Source organism: Xenopus laevis, chromosome 1L (assembly GCF_017654675.1).
Source record: "Xenopus laevis strain J_2021 chromosome 1L, Xenopus_laevis_v10.1, whole genome shotgun sequence".
In the NCBI taxonomy this organism is placed as follows: Eukaryota; Metazoa; Chordata; class Amphibia; order Anura; family Pipidae; genus Xenopus; species Xenopus laevis.
The window spans coordinates 197536202-197554808 of NC_054371.1; the positions used below are offsets into that span (position 1 = coordinate 197536202).

General features: G+C 39.7%; 1 protein-coding gene across 5 annotated transcripts in view; it reads right to left on the bottom strand.

The window, feature by feature from the left end:
* atg10.L (autophagy related 10 L homeolog) overlaps positions 1–18607 on the bottom strand; it is a 78492-nt gene that overhangs the window by 26058 nt on the left and 33827 nt on the right. For all 5 annotated transcript variants that reach the window (XR_005962408.1, XR_005962410.1, XR_005962407.1 and 2 more), the window contains exon 5: positions 11870–11967. Coding sequence is in view for 1 of the 5 variants with exons in the window: in XM_018264785.2 (XP_018120274.1) it covers positions 11870–11967 (98 nt within the window). In the remaining 4 variants the exon portion in view is untranslated. The remainder of the gene's footprint in view (positions 1–11869; positions 11968–18607) is intronic.

An 18607-nucleotide genomic window follows, 5' to 3' on the forward strand; every position in this document is an offset into this window, starting at 1 on the left:
CTAACTGCTTCCAGATTTTTCTGTATGGTTTGGACTTTTAAGTGACTTTTATATTTAAGCCAAATATCTCTAAAATGCTCCAGGAATAGGAAGCCCTTATTGCAGAATTATACAGTCTGAAATATTGTGTACACTATAAGTTTCATTTGTGAAGTGAAGGGCAATGTGCAAAAGCAAAGCCCCCCGTTTTTGGTAATTTGCTCCACAGTTCTTAGCACTCTGACTGTTTTTTTATTTCTTTTGTTACATACTTTTTCTTTTTTTCTCTTATTCATGCAAATCTGATCTATGCATAAATGTAATTACACACCCCGATTCATATGTGTTTGCAGAAATACAGGTTGGTTTTGTTGAATAAGCACAAGAAGTTACCTGCATAGCTCTTCAGTAATAACTGTTCTGTGTGGAGAGAATCTTTAGATATTAAATGGGTTTATGGGTCGAAGCAGAAAGATTCTTAGGAGTTCAATATATTTGACCATTTATCAAACATTTCAGAGAGTCTGGAAAAATTAAAGGTGGATTGATAAATAAGTTCCCAATCTATAGTAATGACTTTTTATTCATCAAAAGGTTGTTGTATTTACTTCACTTCTCTCCAAACACAAAAAATGTGTTTCTCTGTCAGTGCTTTGCAACCTTATATATGTAATAGACCAATTATTTTTCATTCTGCCTGCTCAGGGGCCAGTATATATTATGATGCCATATTATGGAGCCCTTCAGTAGACTGGGGCATACAAATCCTTTGAAGGGTCACATCCGGCATTCATGCTTAAAAGAGAACTAAACCCTAAAAATTAATATGGTGAAAAATTCCATATTCTACATACTGAATTTATTGCACCAGCCTACAGTTTCAGCTTCTCAATAGCAACAATGATCCAGGACTTCAAACTTGTCAAAGGGGGTCACCATTTTGGAAAGTGTCTGCGACACTCATATGCTCAGTGGGCTCTGAGCAGCTGTTGAGAAGCTAAATTTAGGGATTATCTCAAATTTAGAAGCAGAAGATAAGGTTTGTCTGTAATATAAGCAACAGGGCTGATTATTAAATTCTGGTGCTAATTGCACTGGTTTCTAAGCTGACATGTAGTAATTATCTGTATTAAGTACTAATCAGCCTTATATTGTGACATTTCTATTCTGTATATTGAGTATATTGTGAGTTGGTCCCTAAGTTCAGTAAGTGACAGCAGCACAGTGCATGTGCAGTGAATTGGAATATGGGGAGTTACGGGGGCAACTTTGGACACACAGATCTTTACTGCTAAAGGGCTGTGGTTGCCTCGGTCTGGTACAGAAACCCAAAACATAATGTACAACATTTCTAGCCTACTTCTTGTTAGGCTTCAAAATAACCATAGATGCACAGATAATATCATACAAAACTAATTTTCGTACGATATTCGGTGCGTGTATGGTGGGAAAACAGCCGATCAATCGGCAGACAACTTGTATATCGGGCAGCTCGTCGGTCGGGCTGGACGGAAAATTTTGATCAGGTGCCTTTGAAGGCACCCAGACATCGGACATTGTTAGTGCTGAATCATCAGATACAAATAGAATTCCCTCTATTGATTCAGCTCTACACTTGTGTATTGAAACGAACAATCTTTCTTGGACAGATCTTTTCCAAGAAAGGTCGTAATGGTTGCGTCTATGGCCACCTTTAGTTCTCCTTTAAGTGGGACAGCAACAGCTCTGCTCTAAATAGTGTACTATTCTGAACCAGCACAAATCATTTCGGTAAGCAGACCTACATGCTCAGCTACAGAGCAATATATTTCTTGGGCCTTAAGCTCTTCAGTTTCTGCCATATTGTATATTACCATATTCCCTGACTCCTTTCCAGTTTGTGACAAGATTGATACTTTACCTTCCCATCTCTGCACTATTCTAATGGGTCCTTCAGAGCCACTAGTTGCCCACTTTAACTTTGCAATTCTACCCTCATCTCAGCAATTCCTTTTCTGACTTGACCATCTCCCTTAACAACATATGTTCTCCCACCTGCCATGGCTACAATATTCACTGCTACACTTGCAGGTCCTAAAGAAATCTACCCTGTGTCTAATGGTCGATTATGAAAAAGCAATTTCCTGCAGTCCTTCAACTCTGTTCACAGCACTGGCTAAATATGTTTCTTTACTTTTAGTCTTTCCATGCCTGGTACTTCTTCTCCATATCTTAGTGACTGCTCACACCTATTCAAAATACCCTTTTCAAGACTGGAGCACATATACACAAAATGCCCTAAAGTACTACAGCTCCTGCATTGCTGTGGACCCTGAGGAGTCTAATCACTTCTTTTTGCATGATAGCCATGGACTTTTGCAGCTTTTTACATCCCCTCCAGATCCTTGAGATTCCCAATGGCTGCTACTTCTATCTTCTATGGGGAGATGGGGCTATTTCTGGACTTCTCTCAATGGCCTCTCCATACCTCCCAACTGTCCCTTTTTCGGAGGGACAGTCCCGCTTTTGACAGCTCAACCCGCAGTCCCTCATTTGTACTGGAAAGTCCCTCTTTTCTATGCACTGAACAGCCAGAAAAAGAAACAAAGTTTCTCACTTAATTGGCTTTTAGCAGAGAGCCCAGAACAGCCACAGGTGCAAATAAGATACTTTGTAACAATTTTGAGACACAAAAACACAGTTTAGATAAGGAGAAATATTTTCATAACCTGCCAAATTTTGTAAAACAAACATGGTAATTAGGGGGTGTGGCCACAGAAAGGGGTGTGGTCAAAAAATTGCTGCACTTCATGCGGAAAAAAATTTTTTGTCCCTCTTTTTACTTTCAAAATGTTGGGAGGTATGCTTCTCTGCCTGAACTTTGTCTTACACCTGTACTGACCAACTGGTCATGTAGCAAGCTATCAGGCATGGCGACAACTTGGCCCTGACTATAAGTTTGGTCCACAAGTCCTCCAAAGCAACTGCAAACTGGGGCATTATTACTGTCCCTCTGTACATAATGAATCTGGTCCACATGCCTGTGGCTACAGCGCTCTGTATAATGCCATGCCTTCAGATGGGTTACTATTTCATCTGGCAGGGCCCACCAGAAGTGTAACTAGAGGGGGGCGGGCCCTGGCGCAGGACGCGCAGCCGGGCCCCCGCCCCCCTCCGTACACCCGAAACTGGCCTGGCACAGCGGCGCGCGGACTACCGGGGGGCCCTGAGGGGGTGCAGGCCCTGGCCCGCTCGCACCCCCTGCTCCCCCGGTAGTTCCGCCACTGGGGCCCACTCAGTCCCCAGTAACTCTCTATGCATTACCCTCCAGGGCTCATGGGGCTACTAGCATCATGCCAAGCCTCTATGCCCAGTCAGCTACTGATAAATTTGTGGTATACTAGACATCATGGCACCCACTGGCAAGAGTGCCGCCACAACTGCTGCAATTCTGCTTTGAAGCTGTCCATCCTGCTGATTACATCAATTGTAAGAAGCACTATTTGAAAAACTCCACATCAATTAGAGTTACCACTTTTATTCACAACATTTTGCAAAGATATCATATCAAATCTGTGGGTATTAAATGTCCCCTGAAGATTGGACATTTTGGCCTACTCTACTACTTTTTCCTTGAGCAAACAGACTGCTGCCCCATCTACAAATTGCCAGTTTTGCCAGAGAACTTCCACTTCCTTCCATATATATATATATATATATACTGTATATATATATATTTTCTACCTACATACAAATAAACATGTTCCTGTTAAAATCAGCATCCCTTTAAGCTGGAAATAGCTTTCAAATCTAGCTGCAAAAAACTGTTTAATATATAAAATAGTGCTACATACTGTACAAGATTTTATGAATCATATATTTAGTTAGCAGGCTTCCCCAACAACATAACAAGTTTTCTGTAAAATCTCATTATCTAAAAACCTGAGGAGGCTGCTGATTTACTTGCTTGTATACGTGATGAGAAGGAAAAGAAGCTACATACACCATAGCACTGTTGAATATGCAATTTATTTTTGCATTGAATGGCTTTACATTGCTTTTTAGTTGTGGTTGATTTCTAGATAATGTAGTTCATTTTAAATGGAGATTATACTCCATGGGAATTATAGATATGATACAAAGTGTTCAAATGCTAGAAAGTCATTTTGTAACTTCACTAACATGCATGTAAATATTTTCATATCTTGCCATGTTTTAGGATATCAGAAACTGCAGGTGCTATGATTAAGTTGCTGGAGAAAATGAATAGCACTTGCAGGATTATCTGTTATCCCATTCAAATAAAAGACTTCAGCTACAGCCATGGTGTAGCAAAGATAGGCTTTACTATAGCAAGGGGTTGGGTGATTCTACTTAAATCCCTATTGTAGTGATCCCCAACCAGTGGCTCATGAGCAACATGTTGTCACTGACCCATTTGTTGTTGCTCCTAGGTGCCTCAAAGCAGGTGCTCATTTTTTTATTTATGGTTTATAGGCAAGTTTTTGGGGCATAAAGACCATATTCACCACCAAACAAAGCCTCCTTCAGGCTGCCACTCCACATGGTCCTACCAAATAGTCAATCAATGCACTTATTTGGCACAGCCTATGAGTTTTGTATGCTTGTGTTGCTACTCAACTCTTTTTACATTTGAAAGTAGCTCACTGGTAAAAGGTTGGGCATCTCCACCGTATTGTAAGCACAAGTCTTTCATGGGTGCCTCTACCCAGAGGTGGCCTTGATATGCTGTGTCAGAGGTGGGTGAGAAATCCAGTTGCCCATAGGGTGCAGAGGATGACTTGAAGTAGAGAAGACTTAGCTCCCACAAAAATGACCAAGAACCACAGAAACAGGGGCGTAACTACAGAGGAAGCAGACCTTGCGGCTGCAGGAGGTATAGGGGGACCCATGAGGCCTAATTAATGAGTAATTTTAATATATATTGGTAAAACAGGACAACTTCTGGAGAGTTTGGGGGGCCCTCAAATTCTTTTGCTGTGGGGACCAGTAACATCTAGTTATGCTACTGCACAGAAACAAATATGTTCCCAGCAGACTTCAGCAAGTAAATTTGGTCCAGAAAATGGATCCTGTAGTTGAGCTGCTGCCTGAGACCAAATATGTAATAAAAGAGAAGACAACCATATTTTGATGTGGAGAACTGCACGTTACCTGCCATGCACAGAGAAGGAATTTTCCAAAAGCAGTGAAGTAAGCCCATGTATTAGCATAGACACAAAATAGAATACTCCTGAGCTGCAATGGATGGAAAAGTAAGTGTTCTGTCCCTTATTCATCACAGTGTTTAAACTAGGATTTTTTTCATTTAAGGTTACTGTGTCCTTAAGGGTTGGGGATACAGGAAGAATTCACTGGCACACAAGGGTTCTTTCAAGCAGGTACAAGCCCTTGCTATATTTTATTTGCAGAGGTGCAACGTTTCGGGGTAAACCCCTTTACCCGAAACGTTGCACCTCTGCAAATAAAATATAGCAAGGGCTTGTACCTGCTTGAAAGAACCATTGTGTGCCAGTGAATTCTTCCTGTATTCGTATTGTTGAGGTTGCTGAGGCCTCCATCACAGTGCACCGGGTCATCTTATCGTGGAGAGCCAGGGTGTGCAAGCGTGGTAATCTTGTACTGATCTTAAGGGTTGGGGGACATGGGCAGATTCGAGGAGATAAGTCGCCAGGCGACAAATCCCTTTTTTGCCATTTTTTATCTGTGTATAAAAAGTAAATCTGTGGACTTATTGGACCTATTTATAAAGCTACAGACCTACTTTAAAATGTGGTGAATTTATAAAGCTGTAAATTATAGTTTTAATTTTATATGCGTGTGTGTGTGTTTTAATAATTATCAAATAGTGTAAAAAATACAGCAACTAGTTCTTTTAATAATGATTCAAGGGATTGCAATGTAAATCTTAAAATTATGTGTAAGAAGAAACAAGCACCATTATTAGTGTGCTTTACTTTATCCCAGTTTTGAAGCTGTAAATTATGTTACACAGCTTTACAAATAGGAGCCTGTGGGTTGCTTTCTTGTTAGGCCCTTCTGCATAGCTGCAAGACTATACTGAGGTGTGAAGCATTGAGCTACAGTACCAGTTTTCACGGTCAATCTCACCATACAGAGTGCTTTCAAGATTGCCTGGCTGCCTGCAAATACAGTGAAGTGCCAAAGGGTGCTTTAAATCCCAAATTCCCTTTTTGTTCAAAATATTTCTGTTTAAATAAACCATACAGTGTTACTAAATCATAATCTTACCATAACACTAGTTTTGTGGCAGCATGCACTAATATTTATTCTATCTCCTGGGCGGTTACAAGAAACAGATTTAATTTCATGGCCTACAGTCATATTTCAGTTCCGCTTTTGGGATGTATGATAAACTGCGTGAGAGTGCAGCTTTTTAGCAAAAGGGGTCATTAAAGGGATACTGTCATGGGAAAAAAAAATTTCAAAATGAATCAGTTAATAGTGCTGCTCCAGCAGAATTCTGCACTGAAATCCATTTCTCAAAAGAGCAAACAGATTTTATTAAATTTTGAAATCTGACATGGGGCTAGACATATTTTCAATTTCCCAGCTGCCCCAAGTCATGTGATAAACTTCAATCACTCTTTACTGCAAGTTAGAGTGATATCACCCCCTCCCCTCCCCCTCCCCAGCAGTCAAACAAAAGAACAATGGGAAGGTAACCAGATAGCAGCTCCCTAACACAAGATAACAGCTGCCTGTTAGATCTAAGAACAGCACTCAATAGTAAAAACCCATGTCCCACTGAGACAAATACAATTACATTGAGAAGGAAAAACAGCAGCCTGCCAAAAAGCATTTCTCTCCTAAAGTGCAGGCACAAGTCACATGACTGGGGGCAGCTGGGAAATTGACAAAATGTCTAGCCCCATGTCAGATTTCAAAATTGAATATAAAAAAATCTGTTTGCTCTTTTGAGAAATGGATTTCAGTGCAGAATTATGCTGGGGTAGCACTATTAACTGATGTGTTTTGAAAAAAACATGTTTTCCAATGACAGGATCCCTTTAAGTAGTTCTGTATATGCCATATGCAAAGTGTTTTATCTGAGGAACCCAAGAGGCCATTCTATCACTGCAAAAGGCAATAATAGAGTTTTCCAAAATTTCTACTCATAGATCATGAGAAAGACTAATTACTGAATCATAATAAAGGGGCTACAAGGCAAGGGTTAAAGGGATATAATAATCTTAAAGGGGTTTTTCACCTGTAAATTAACTTTTAGTATGATGTACAGAGTGATATTCTGAGACAAATTGCAATTGTTTTTAATTTTTTATTGAGTTATTTAGTTTTTTATTCAGGACCTCTTCAGTTTGCAATTTCAGCAATCTGGTTGCTGGGGTCCAAACTACCCTAGTAGCAACCATGCATTGATTTGAATAAGAGACTGGAATATAAATAGAGCAGGCATGTCCAAAGTGTGGCCCGGGGGCCAATTGCGGCCCATTTTTCAAATTTACACCGGCCCTCAGCCTCCATCATGAAATTAATAATAATGAGGCCCCCAGCACAGTGCGATCAGGAATCCCATAGCAGTAATATTTGGGCACATTAGTGAAATGATCTGCCACTTGGTCTATACTGCTGCCTGTGTGCTGAAGGTGTTAGCAATAGACACGTACTGGCACTTAGAAACGCGCTGTTTTCACATACTTCTTTAGGGCTGAAGGTGTCAATAGACATACTGACGTGCCCCTACAGTAAACTAAAGAAGTATGGCGTCACTACGTTCCAGTACGTGTCTATTACTAACACCTTCAGCACAAAGGCAGAAGTATAGACCAAGTGGCAGATCATTACACTAATTTCCCCAAATATTACTGCTACGATTACTCGATTCCTGTAATTTAATTTTAATGGTTCAAAGAATGTCGGGCTGAATGGTCGGCCCCCACACATTTTCACCTCACCAAATCTGGCCCTCGTTGCAAAAAGTTTGGGCACCCCTGAAATAGAGGCATGAATACAAAGATGAGAAATAAAAAGTAGCAATAACAAAAATTTGTAGCCTTACAGAGCATTTGTTTTTTAGATGAAGTCAGTGGCACCCATTTGAAAGCTGCAAAGTGTAAAAAAAGAAGGCAAATAAATCATAAACTACAAAAAAGAAAAAAAGGAAGGCCAATCGAAAAATTGCTTTGAATTAGCCATTCTATTACATACTAAACGTTAACTTAAAGGAATTGTTCGGTATAAAAATAAAAACTGGGTCAATAGATAGGCTGTGCAAAATAAAAAAAAATTTCTAATATAGTTACTTAGCCAAAAATATAACATATAAAGGCTGTAGTGAGTGGATGTCTAAAATAACAGAACACTACTTCCTGCTTATCAACTTTCTTGGTTTCCACTAATTGGTTACCAGGCTGTAACCAATCAGTGACTTGGGGGGGGTACATGGGTCATAAGTAGTGTTCTCCCCGAACTGCCTTCTCCCTGCCCTCCGCCAGCTAAAATGAAAATCGCCTGGGGGAAGGCACACACGGCACTTCGTATTCCGAAGTTGTCCGAAGTTTCCTCGTGAGGCAACTTCGGGCGACTTCGGAAAACGAAGAGCCGCATGTTCCTTCCCCCAGCCGTTTTTCATTTTAGCTGGCGGAGGGCAGGCGGAAGACAGTTCGGGGAGATTTGTCACTGGGGCAACTAATATCCCTGAATCTGCTCGTGTGGCCTGACCCTAAAGGTGAACCACCCCAGGGCCCTATCTACTTTCTTCAAGTGATGTGATACTAACTTATAAAATGCCTTTGTATGCCCTGCAGTCTGTTGACTTGTTTATATCAGCAAAGTAGAAGAGATAAAAGAAAATGTCACAATGAACATATCAGCAGGGGCACCCCGTTACAAATTCATGATATTATCAGAATAAAACAGCTAATATCATGAGAATTAAAAGAAAAATGTAAAAGGCAAAAGTGCTCAGAAACATGTTACGCACTTTAAGAAATTGTATAAATTGTATTTATTTCCCAATTAAAGTTTTTATTCATGAGATTTCTTCTTTTATGTAAGTTACATGATAATATGGGATGGGAATATGTTACAGTCAGATATCACAAATTGCCAGAGGTTCTTGTAGCACTCCTAGCAACATTCAGTAGCTGATAAATTTCTCATTACCTTTTTGAAATGAATAAACTGCACATGTACTGGAGTTCCCTTGTGGTTCAGGAGGAAAGCATCTGGAGGGGGCCTAGGGTTTTAACAAGGGTTTGGTTCACCTTTAAATCAAGTATCTGGTACAGGTAATCCAACTTTTTTTTCATTGGACTCCACAGTGTGCAGCAGATGTCTGTATTTGAAGTATATGGAAAGTTTTGTGGCATGTTTATGCAGAACGTGTTCCAAACACCATAACTGAGATTAGTATAACCAGAATGTTTTGTGTGTGTTAGAATTTCAGTCTTATTAACCTGCACAACACGATGGAATTGACAACGCACAGGTTAAAGGGAGCGTGTTGGTACACAATTCCCAGGTTAGCCACGGAGCTTGTTTGTTCAGTATATTAAACACTGACCGTGTAATCTATAAATTAAGAGCAATGCTTTACCCTGACAGCCATACTAATGCAGCAATGAAAACAATTTTGTTTTCTTGTCAATTCAGATTCCAGCACAGTTCGCGCACGTCTCTCCAGGTGCAGAAAATTGATGTTATTATGAGTTCACAAGGAAATACCCACAGAGCGTCGCAGAAACTTTTTGTTAAACAGCTGTGTCTTGTAATTGATTTTGTGCAATTTAAAACAGATGCCGATAAGGAAGATGCTGGATGTTAAAGTGTCACCGGATGAATGGGAGAGAAGAGGCTGCCGCCGAAAAAAGAAATTCACTTACAAGTACCCATTGTTCATTTCAAGTGTTATCAGGACAAGCACCAGTGAAATCTTTCATAGAGGGATTTTAATTCTCCATTCCTAGAGGGTTTCATTGAGAACTTACGAAAGCAAAAGTGGATTGAAAAAGGGCAATAACGGGTATAATTGCCCAGCTGTAGAAATGTTTGTGTTTTGGTGTGTACATACAATTAGAATAAATAAACATTCAATAAATTCTTTGCTACTCAAGAAAAAAAATGATGAACAAGGGTTACTTCAAATGTAGGGTTGCATTAACCTGCCATTTGGCTGGTATAAATAGTCCTGGACAGCCATCAGTAACATGGAGCCTCAGACAGAACATGCTGTGGCCAAACATTACAGCTGCCATGCCCACTGTAAGAATTCTGGGCGTAGTTTGGGCTACATTCGAAGCGCAAATGATCCATTTTCACTGCCAAACATAAAGATCTATTCCTATAGTTCCTGTGTGTGCTTCTCTTGTCTGGCGTTCCTGACCCTTGCCTGTTCCTGACCTTACCATTCTGTCCCTGTACCGACCTATGCCTGTATTTGACTATTCCTAGGATTCTGATTTTGTACCACGCTGCTGTTTTGTTTGACCTTGGCCTGTGACCCCAACTTTACTTCAGTTATCGGATTTGGTAGTGAGTTGCCCGTCTGGTATTGACCCTGCCTGTTCATGCCTCGCTGACTGCTCCCACGTCCTTTCCGCATACGATCGGTTCCCTAGCCTGCTCAGAATGCTCTCCTTGGTCCTTTCACATTAAGTCCTGATGGCATCTGAGTAGCGGAGGGCTCCTCCTGAAAAGGCAAAAGTGGCTGCTATAGGCAGAAGAGTGAGCCATGACTGAGTCTTGGAGTTAGTTCTGAGTTTGGGATACCTTACATTACACCCACCTTGCAGCTCTGCATTTGGTGCTTAGATAGGCGTGAGTAACTTTTGGTATTGTGGCTCCTATGTTTGAGGAGGAAGCAGCAGCTTATGAAAGGGAGCTATGTTTAAAATCTTTATTCTGCTCTTGATTTGCACCCTTTCATAAAAATAACAAAAATACTGGGTAATTATTTCAACAGAACAATATGTAAATGAATAATGAATGCCAAGTAAGACCACAATGCCTTAAAAACACAATTTTACAGAAACAACTAGACTAACGGTGGTAAGAGTTGCTCTTAAGATGTGTTATCCAGAATGCATGGGACCTGGACTTTCCTGATAAGAGATCTTACTGTAATTTGGATCAACATACCTCAAAGCACGCCTGTCACCTCCAAATTGTTTCCCCCACTTGATGTGTGAGCTAATAGAGTTCACACTTCAGTTGGGGATACAACAGTTTTTTTTTCTTCTAAAGGAACATTAGGCTGCCAGTATTAGAAGGAAGCACCCAGGACAGACAGCACAGAGAATTTCACTTAAGAGTTTTTTGTCATTATGCACACAAGTGTGTTGTCACATGCATGTACATAATGAGTGTACTGGGAGAAGTACTCATTATTTGCATACGCACCATACAACATGGCCACCCACACAATGAGCACCCCTCCCGGTGTGGGCGGCCTAGTGCTCATGGGGGTCATTTAAATGAAAAACGATTGTTTTACCTACTGGAGTGTGAGCTCAATTAACCCACAGCTCAGGTAGAGGAAACAATTTGGGGGTGTAAGATTGCTAAAAATAATTTAAACATTAAATAAACCCTATAGGATTGTTTTGCCACCAATATGGATTCACGCAGCTTAGATACCATCAACTACAAGGTACTGATTTAATATTACAGAAAAAAGGAAATCATTTTAAAAAAATTTATTTACTTAAAATGGAGTCTACAGGAGATGGCCTTCCCTTAATTCAGAACTCTAACAGGTTTCCAGATAGCATATAAACTGAGTTAATACCATTACTACTTCACTGCTATAAACCTCTATTTATAATCTATAAGAGGCATGCAGGCCTGCACTGTTCCCTAATACTGGTTTGTATGCAGGCAGTGGGTGTAATGATTAAGCTTTGCTTACTTGCTGTGTAATTGTCTCCCATGGTCCTTGTAGAAGGCTCGACCTGAAGCAGTCATGGACCCTTTCCCATATCTCATCCAATGTTAGAGGCTTTCCATCTGAGATAAACAGAAAATAATCTTAATAAAGTAAAGAATATGCCTTGCGTATGCAGGAGTTAAAAATGATACAACAATGCAGAATAGTGAAATGCATTGTATTATTACATGTGATTTGGCTGAATAGGTTGTACATGGAGAAATTTTTTTGTGGCAGTTGTATTAAGTGATCATCAGACTACCTCACATGTTTAATGTCAGGTAACCCCCGGTGATTATACTCACTTACTTGATACCCCAGGCCAGTGCTCCTGTTAGCATAAAACTGCACAGTCCCTGCATAGTTCTGCTTAAGCAACATGGATTGATCCTCTTCCTTCTATTCATCAGGTGCGCATGTTCAGTAGAGTGAAAAGCTAAGTAAGAAAAAATAGGACTTTTTAATACTACTGGGTATGCGCATGCTGACACTAGAGAAGAAGAAGCCAAAGAAGAGGATTCCTCCGTGATGTTCGCTCAGAAGTACCGTGGGCCAGTGCAGTTTTCTGCTAATAGAGCCTATGAATACTTGTATATGGCAGAACTATATATACCACCAACATTTAGGGTTGTCACCCGGCCGGTATTTTACCGGCCTAGCCGGTAAAATACCTGCCAAGGCCGGGGCCAGTATTGCAAATTTACCGGCAATGTAGCTGCCCTTAAATTTGTAATATATTATTTTTTAACCTGGCCAACAGATGTCGGATGAAAAATCCTTTCAGATGTACGATCGTTCGATTCCCACTAACTTCACGATAATTTGATGGATTGGTTGGATTTCGCTAAAATCGGCCGTTCAGCAAAGAAAAATATTTGCGTCTACGGGGACCTTTAGAAAGAATGCACACAGGATAAAAATAAAAATTTCCTTGCTCGTGTAACAAAAAGTCACATGATTTTAAAGATTTCGTTTTGACAGGCACTTGCTGAATCCTGTTGAAAACCCCAAATCAAATCCTGGATTTGGTGCATCCCTGATAAGAAATATCAAGAAACACCTATAAACTGCTACAAGCTGTATACAGGACCATGCACCAGAGATCTTTCACTTTACAAAGCCTGTTCAGCCAATATACCTGCTATAATCCATAAAGTTTTACACCTTAAAAGTGCAGAACTACTAGACTGCCAAATCCTCAACATGACTGTACTGGGTAGCTGGTGTTGTGCTTGGCTTCATCCAACTCGCTCTATTATTTAGCCTCCAGATGTCTACAATTAAAAGTATGCGTAAGACATTAATGCTCCACATTATCCACAGGGAGTCTCACTTGCTACATGGAAAAGGTGCATGTTGGAAGGAACCCACGATCTTTAGCTGTAGGAGGGAATCTTTTATGAGCAGCAATGGTACTTGAGGGAACAATTGCTGAAGTGCACTGCGAGAGGAGCTGTTGGCACGTAACAGAGACAGAAGCTTCCTACTTGCCTCTACATTCAAAAACACAGACCCAGATACAGGCAGTCATGTTTCAACACCTCCAACTCCCAGATGCTGACAAGGGAAACAACTTGTTTTGTCTCTGGGAGCTTTTCTGCAGTGATTAACTGCTTATGGTGAATACTAATTAAGTCAAAAGACTCCCAGGTTTAGAGCATTTAGCTTACCCTATATGTATATATGACTGAATCGTTTTGCTTCTGTCAAATGTAATAGCGATACATAAAGCAATTAGTAGCGTTTCCTAATTAAATGAAGATGCATGCACCTTGGCTGTTTAATTGGCAAGTAGTCCCCTGTGTGTCTCTATGGGCCACAGTACTGATGGTTAGCCAGGGGATACAAGGAACCCTCTACTCCCCACTTGCTGGCTACTTATATTATCCGGCTGTCAGTGCAGCAGAGGACAAGAGGCTGACTGCCCCCTTGCAAATACTAAAGCCGGCAACCGATTGATTAGCAGATGTATGCGATCTGTATGTATAATATATATTTTACATGGTATCTACTTAAATATATATTTTAGAGCTGCAAGGATTCTCTTAGCAGTGGAGGGGTCTGTGATTAAAAAAACATGGGCAGGGCACCATTTTTTTGTATAAAGCAATTAAACACCAGTGTCTATAGAGTTTCTATTCCCAACATCCTCCATCACCGTGACCTTCATGAGCAATATGGTGCATCCCCTGCTGCATTTATTCTATCCTGCAGTGTGAGGAACAGTAGGTTCTCCTCCTCTGTACATTTGTCTGGTCAGTTTGTATGACGGGAAGAAAAAACAAGACATGGGTTGTCATCTGCAGGCTTCTGAACTTACCAGTCCCTGCTGGTGTAAAATAATTATTGAGAGCAGCCATAATAATTAAATTAAAAATTTGCTATATTGTCAATGATCAGAACAGAAAATTATATATATATATTTATATATATACACACACACACACACACAAACCCTTTGATTACTTCCAAGTGATCATCTAGTTGATCTAGACAAAAGAATGTTGAATATACACAACTCCACTCCTTATTTACCTCATGTTTACCTGTGAATGTTAAAATATTTGTTCTTAATTCCAAAATGGCAAACCGACCAATCACTAATTCGATACACAGTAATAGGTATTGAGAATTGTAACCCTGAATTTTCTGAAACGCAAGGCCCTAATATTTAGACAAAGTAACCACATGTGATCCTATACTGACCCTATAATCATACTGGTACATTCCTGGTCACCTCTAGGCCTGCAAGACTAACAGTGGGTTCTACACTCCCAGCAACCTTAGCCACGTTGTAGTTTTGTAGTGGTAGATACTGCTGAAGTAATTTTGTAGAAAATGAACATTTGTGCCCTCCATTCTTAGTAATATTCACAGGTTCCTGGACACAAACATGTCAGTATTACTTTAATAATCCTGAATTGGAAATCTTCATGTTAATACTACCTATGTCATTGCCTTTATTAATTTAGTTGTCAGTTTCTGCTCTCGCCCCCTATTTCCACAATGCTTTTTATCAAAAATCGAGGTTCCTATGGTTTTTTTCTAACAAATAGTTGTTGGGGTATTCCAAGAACTGCAGACTAAGATTTATCCTGTTTCATCTAATTTCCAAAGCAGGTGATTAAATCATCTTAAATCTATATTTAAGGGGAACGGTCACTGATGGATGCTCAATAAATATACAATATAACAGTTTTTAAGATAAGGTTTAGGCCACACTGGGCGTTTTGGGGAGATTTGGTCGCCTGGCGACTAATTGCCTGGTCTTTGCGGCGACCAAAAGGAAACTTCAGGCGACTTCGGAAAACGAAACGATTAGCGCCGCCATTTTTTTCATTATACCCGGCGCAGAGTCAGGGAAGGCATTTGGGGAGATCGGTCGCCGCAAAGAAGAGGCGATTAGTCGCCAGGCGACCAAATCTCCCCTAAACGCCCAGTGAGGCCTTACCCTAAAAATGTTTTATTAGTATGCTTTCTGCAGAAAACCCAACCATGCTGACTCATGCAGGAATCAGCCAGTCAGAGCATATGAAATCTGTCAGCTACGCACAGCATACGTGGGTTGGTTGTAGCCTAAACACAATGTTAGGCTGAGGAACTCACAATGAATTTTTTACTATAATCTTGCCCAATAAAGAGAGAGACATACTTTACTTCTTTACAAAGCTTAGCATTAGTATTTTTATGAGTCAGACTTTTTATATGACTGAAAAACAGTTTGGACTGATTTTCAGGATAATATAAATCCTGTTTTCTGTGTATCCACTTTTAACAAGATTAGAGGTAAATGACTCAAACAAATTAGTTTTTCTTGGTTGTCATTTAAAATGACAAAGCAAATATTTTTTGTGATACATGCAGAAGAATGGGTGAAATGTGCGGCACAACAAACAAAAACATTGTAATATCACACAAACCCCTTGATGTAACAGAAATAACAACCAGCTCTTGTTTAGGGACGTTAAATAGCATTTTACAAGACTTTTTTTTAACGGTTCAATACTTTCAGAAAAGCTATTGAATCAGACTGTGCGAGTTCCAATCATATCTGTGCAATTAGGCTTACCAGGCTGATATCGGATCCGTTATCCTGAACAGCATAGGATCCATTATCCAGAAAACTCAGAATTACAGAAAGGCTGTCTCCCATAGACTTCATTTTATACAAATAATCTCTCTGCAGTAATAAAACAGTATCTTGTACTTGATCCCAATTAAGATATAACTAATCCTTATTGGAAGCAAAACAATCGTATTGGGGTTCTTTAACGTTTGAATGATTTTTTAGTAGACTTCCGGAAAACCCCAGGTCCTGAGCATTCTTTCTATATAAAAAGCTATGAGTTTAGGATATATAGAAAACTATAAGCATTAGGATAATAATAATTAGGATTATGATATTTCGTTCCACTAGCCAGTGGCCAACCAAATTTTACGTTTTCGTGGGGGGGGGGGGGAGTTAAAAAACCGGGGTCATAACATGTCTAGCTTTTTTTTTTTATCTCCCTACTTTTTGTGTTTTGCTTTAAATCTGAGTCAGTGAACGTAGTAGTTTTTTTACTGCTTAATAAACATGGTCAAAGTGAGCAATGCCTACATGCAAAAATGTCAGGAGAAAATTGAGTATATTACTTTTTAGCCTCATTATACTTTCATGTAAACCACCAAACAGCTCGGTTAATCTCCCCTAGTGGGGATTAGCATCAAGGACTTCTCGAGCGCCAGTGAAATATCACTAGATATACAAAAGGATAATTGCCTATTCAAGCAAATGGGTATCTTTTTCCTTAATGATACAATTTTTAATCAAGCTCAACCTATTTTTGCAGGTAAAACAAATGTCTAAACGCTGAACATCCATAACGTCCTCAAAGTACTATCTGGGCCGTAGCTGAACAAATAAGGTTTTCAGTCAATGGCGAGATTCTCTGGGCTACATTTTTGTTGCTGGTTTTTTATTTCATTAAAATTGTATTTGTTTTACCCCTTTAAAAGTGTAAAAGAGAAAAAAATAGAATAAGAAAATTAAATGGTAACAGATAAATATCATATCTCAGTGCCAAAGACATTCAGCATTGTCAAATGTACTAAGACAAGCGCAGGACCCATTTCTGAAACCCAGACCTTTAGTCCCAGATTTTTACCTGCTCAAACCTGCTACCTAACCCTATTGGCGACCCACTGACCACTATTAAACAGGAAGTGCTGTTGTTGCAAACCGGACGTGACATAACCCAAAGTGAGCAGGACAGAAAAATGTTCAAAAATGTAAAATATAGATAATATAAGAAATATAGATAAGAACCGAAACCCAACCCGCAGCCTGCATCTATACCAGCATCCCAAAAACTTACCTGCAACCTGCAGGTTACACAATTTTTTTGCAAGGGTACCCGACCCGCCGCAGGACTCTAACAGAGATGACCTGCCTGAAATGGCCCAATGATCACTATTATTTCTCTGCATATGCCCAAGGCAGGATTGGGTACCTTGAACTATAAATAAGCTACACTCTCACTTTGAAGAGCTTCATATTGCTCAACCTACTTTTAAAGGGAATGTACACCATTTATATCAGTAGAATTACCTAAGAGAACGTCAAATAGAGTTATCCTAAATTTTGTATAGCAGCCCTATGCACTACATTGCATTTATAGGAGAGTATAATGGCTTTGAGTATACCAGCTGCTATTACAACAACAAAGCCTTTTTTTCCTTAGTAAATGGTGCTCGTCATCATACAAAGAAATCATTGGATTAAAATGCCCACAGGACCCAAGCCACACTGCCTTAGAACAAAGTATAGAACACCCTCTGAACGTTATCCTTAGTCTTTGGGTAACTTTCAGAGTTAGTCAAGGTTTACACTTGAAAGCAGATATAAACAATGAAAACTGACAGATCTTTGTGAAGCACACACAGAGCTCATTTATGAACACTGGGCAAATTTGCACCTGGGCAGTAACCCATAGCAACCAATCAGTGATTCGATTTTTTTCAGCCAGCTGCAAGGAGAACAATGAAAGCAAACATCTGATTGGTTGCCACGGGGAACTGCCCAGGTGCAAATTTAGCAAGTGTTTGCAGTTATATGTGCTTTCCATTTCTAACTGCTTTCAAGTGATGTTCCTCTTCCCATGAACAAAGTGTTGGCAATGCATGATAGATTCATATAAAGAGGTGTAGACAAAAAGCCCATAGTCACTCACCTTCACAAATGTAAGATTTACTAAAATCCGAATTTATCTCATAAACCCGTATCATACAAGATTTTCAGGCTTTTTTTCCCGAATGGCTTGAATTTTTTTTTTTGCCCGAAAACCAAGAAAAGTTGGATTTTTGGCCTAAACCCAGCGCAGACCACCTTAACCTCAAATTGAGATAGATGCCTCTCCCATTAGCTTATACAGTACCTTGACAGGTCTGAGATGGTGTTTTTTTCGGATTTGGGTTTTCTGCAGCATCGGGGTATAATAAATCTTTTCCTACAAAAAAATTCAGTTTTTTCCCCACAAAAAAATTTGAGTTTTTGGGAAAAAAAACCTCAATCAGAAAAATTCAAGGTTTAGTGAATAACCCCCTAGATTTTGAATCTGTTATTAATTTATTATAGATTAATTCATCTATAACAAAAGGATGGACATAGTAATAAGGCATGCTCCATCATTATCTTGCATTCTGCTCCAAATACATCAATTGCTTGGTGTGTTTAAATAA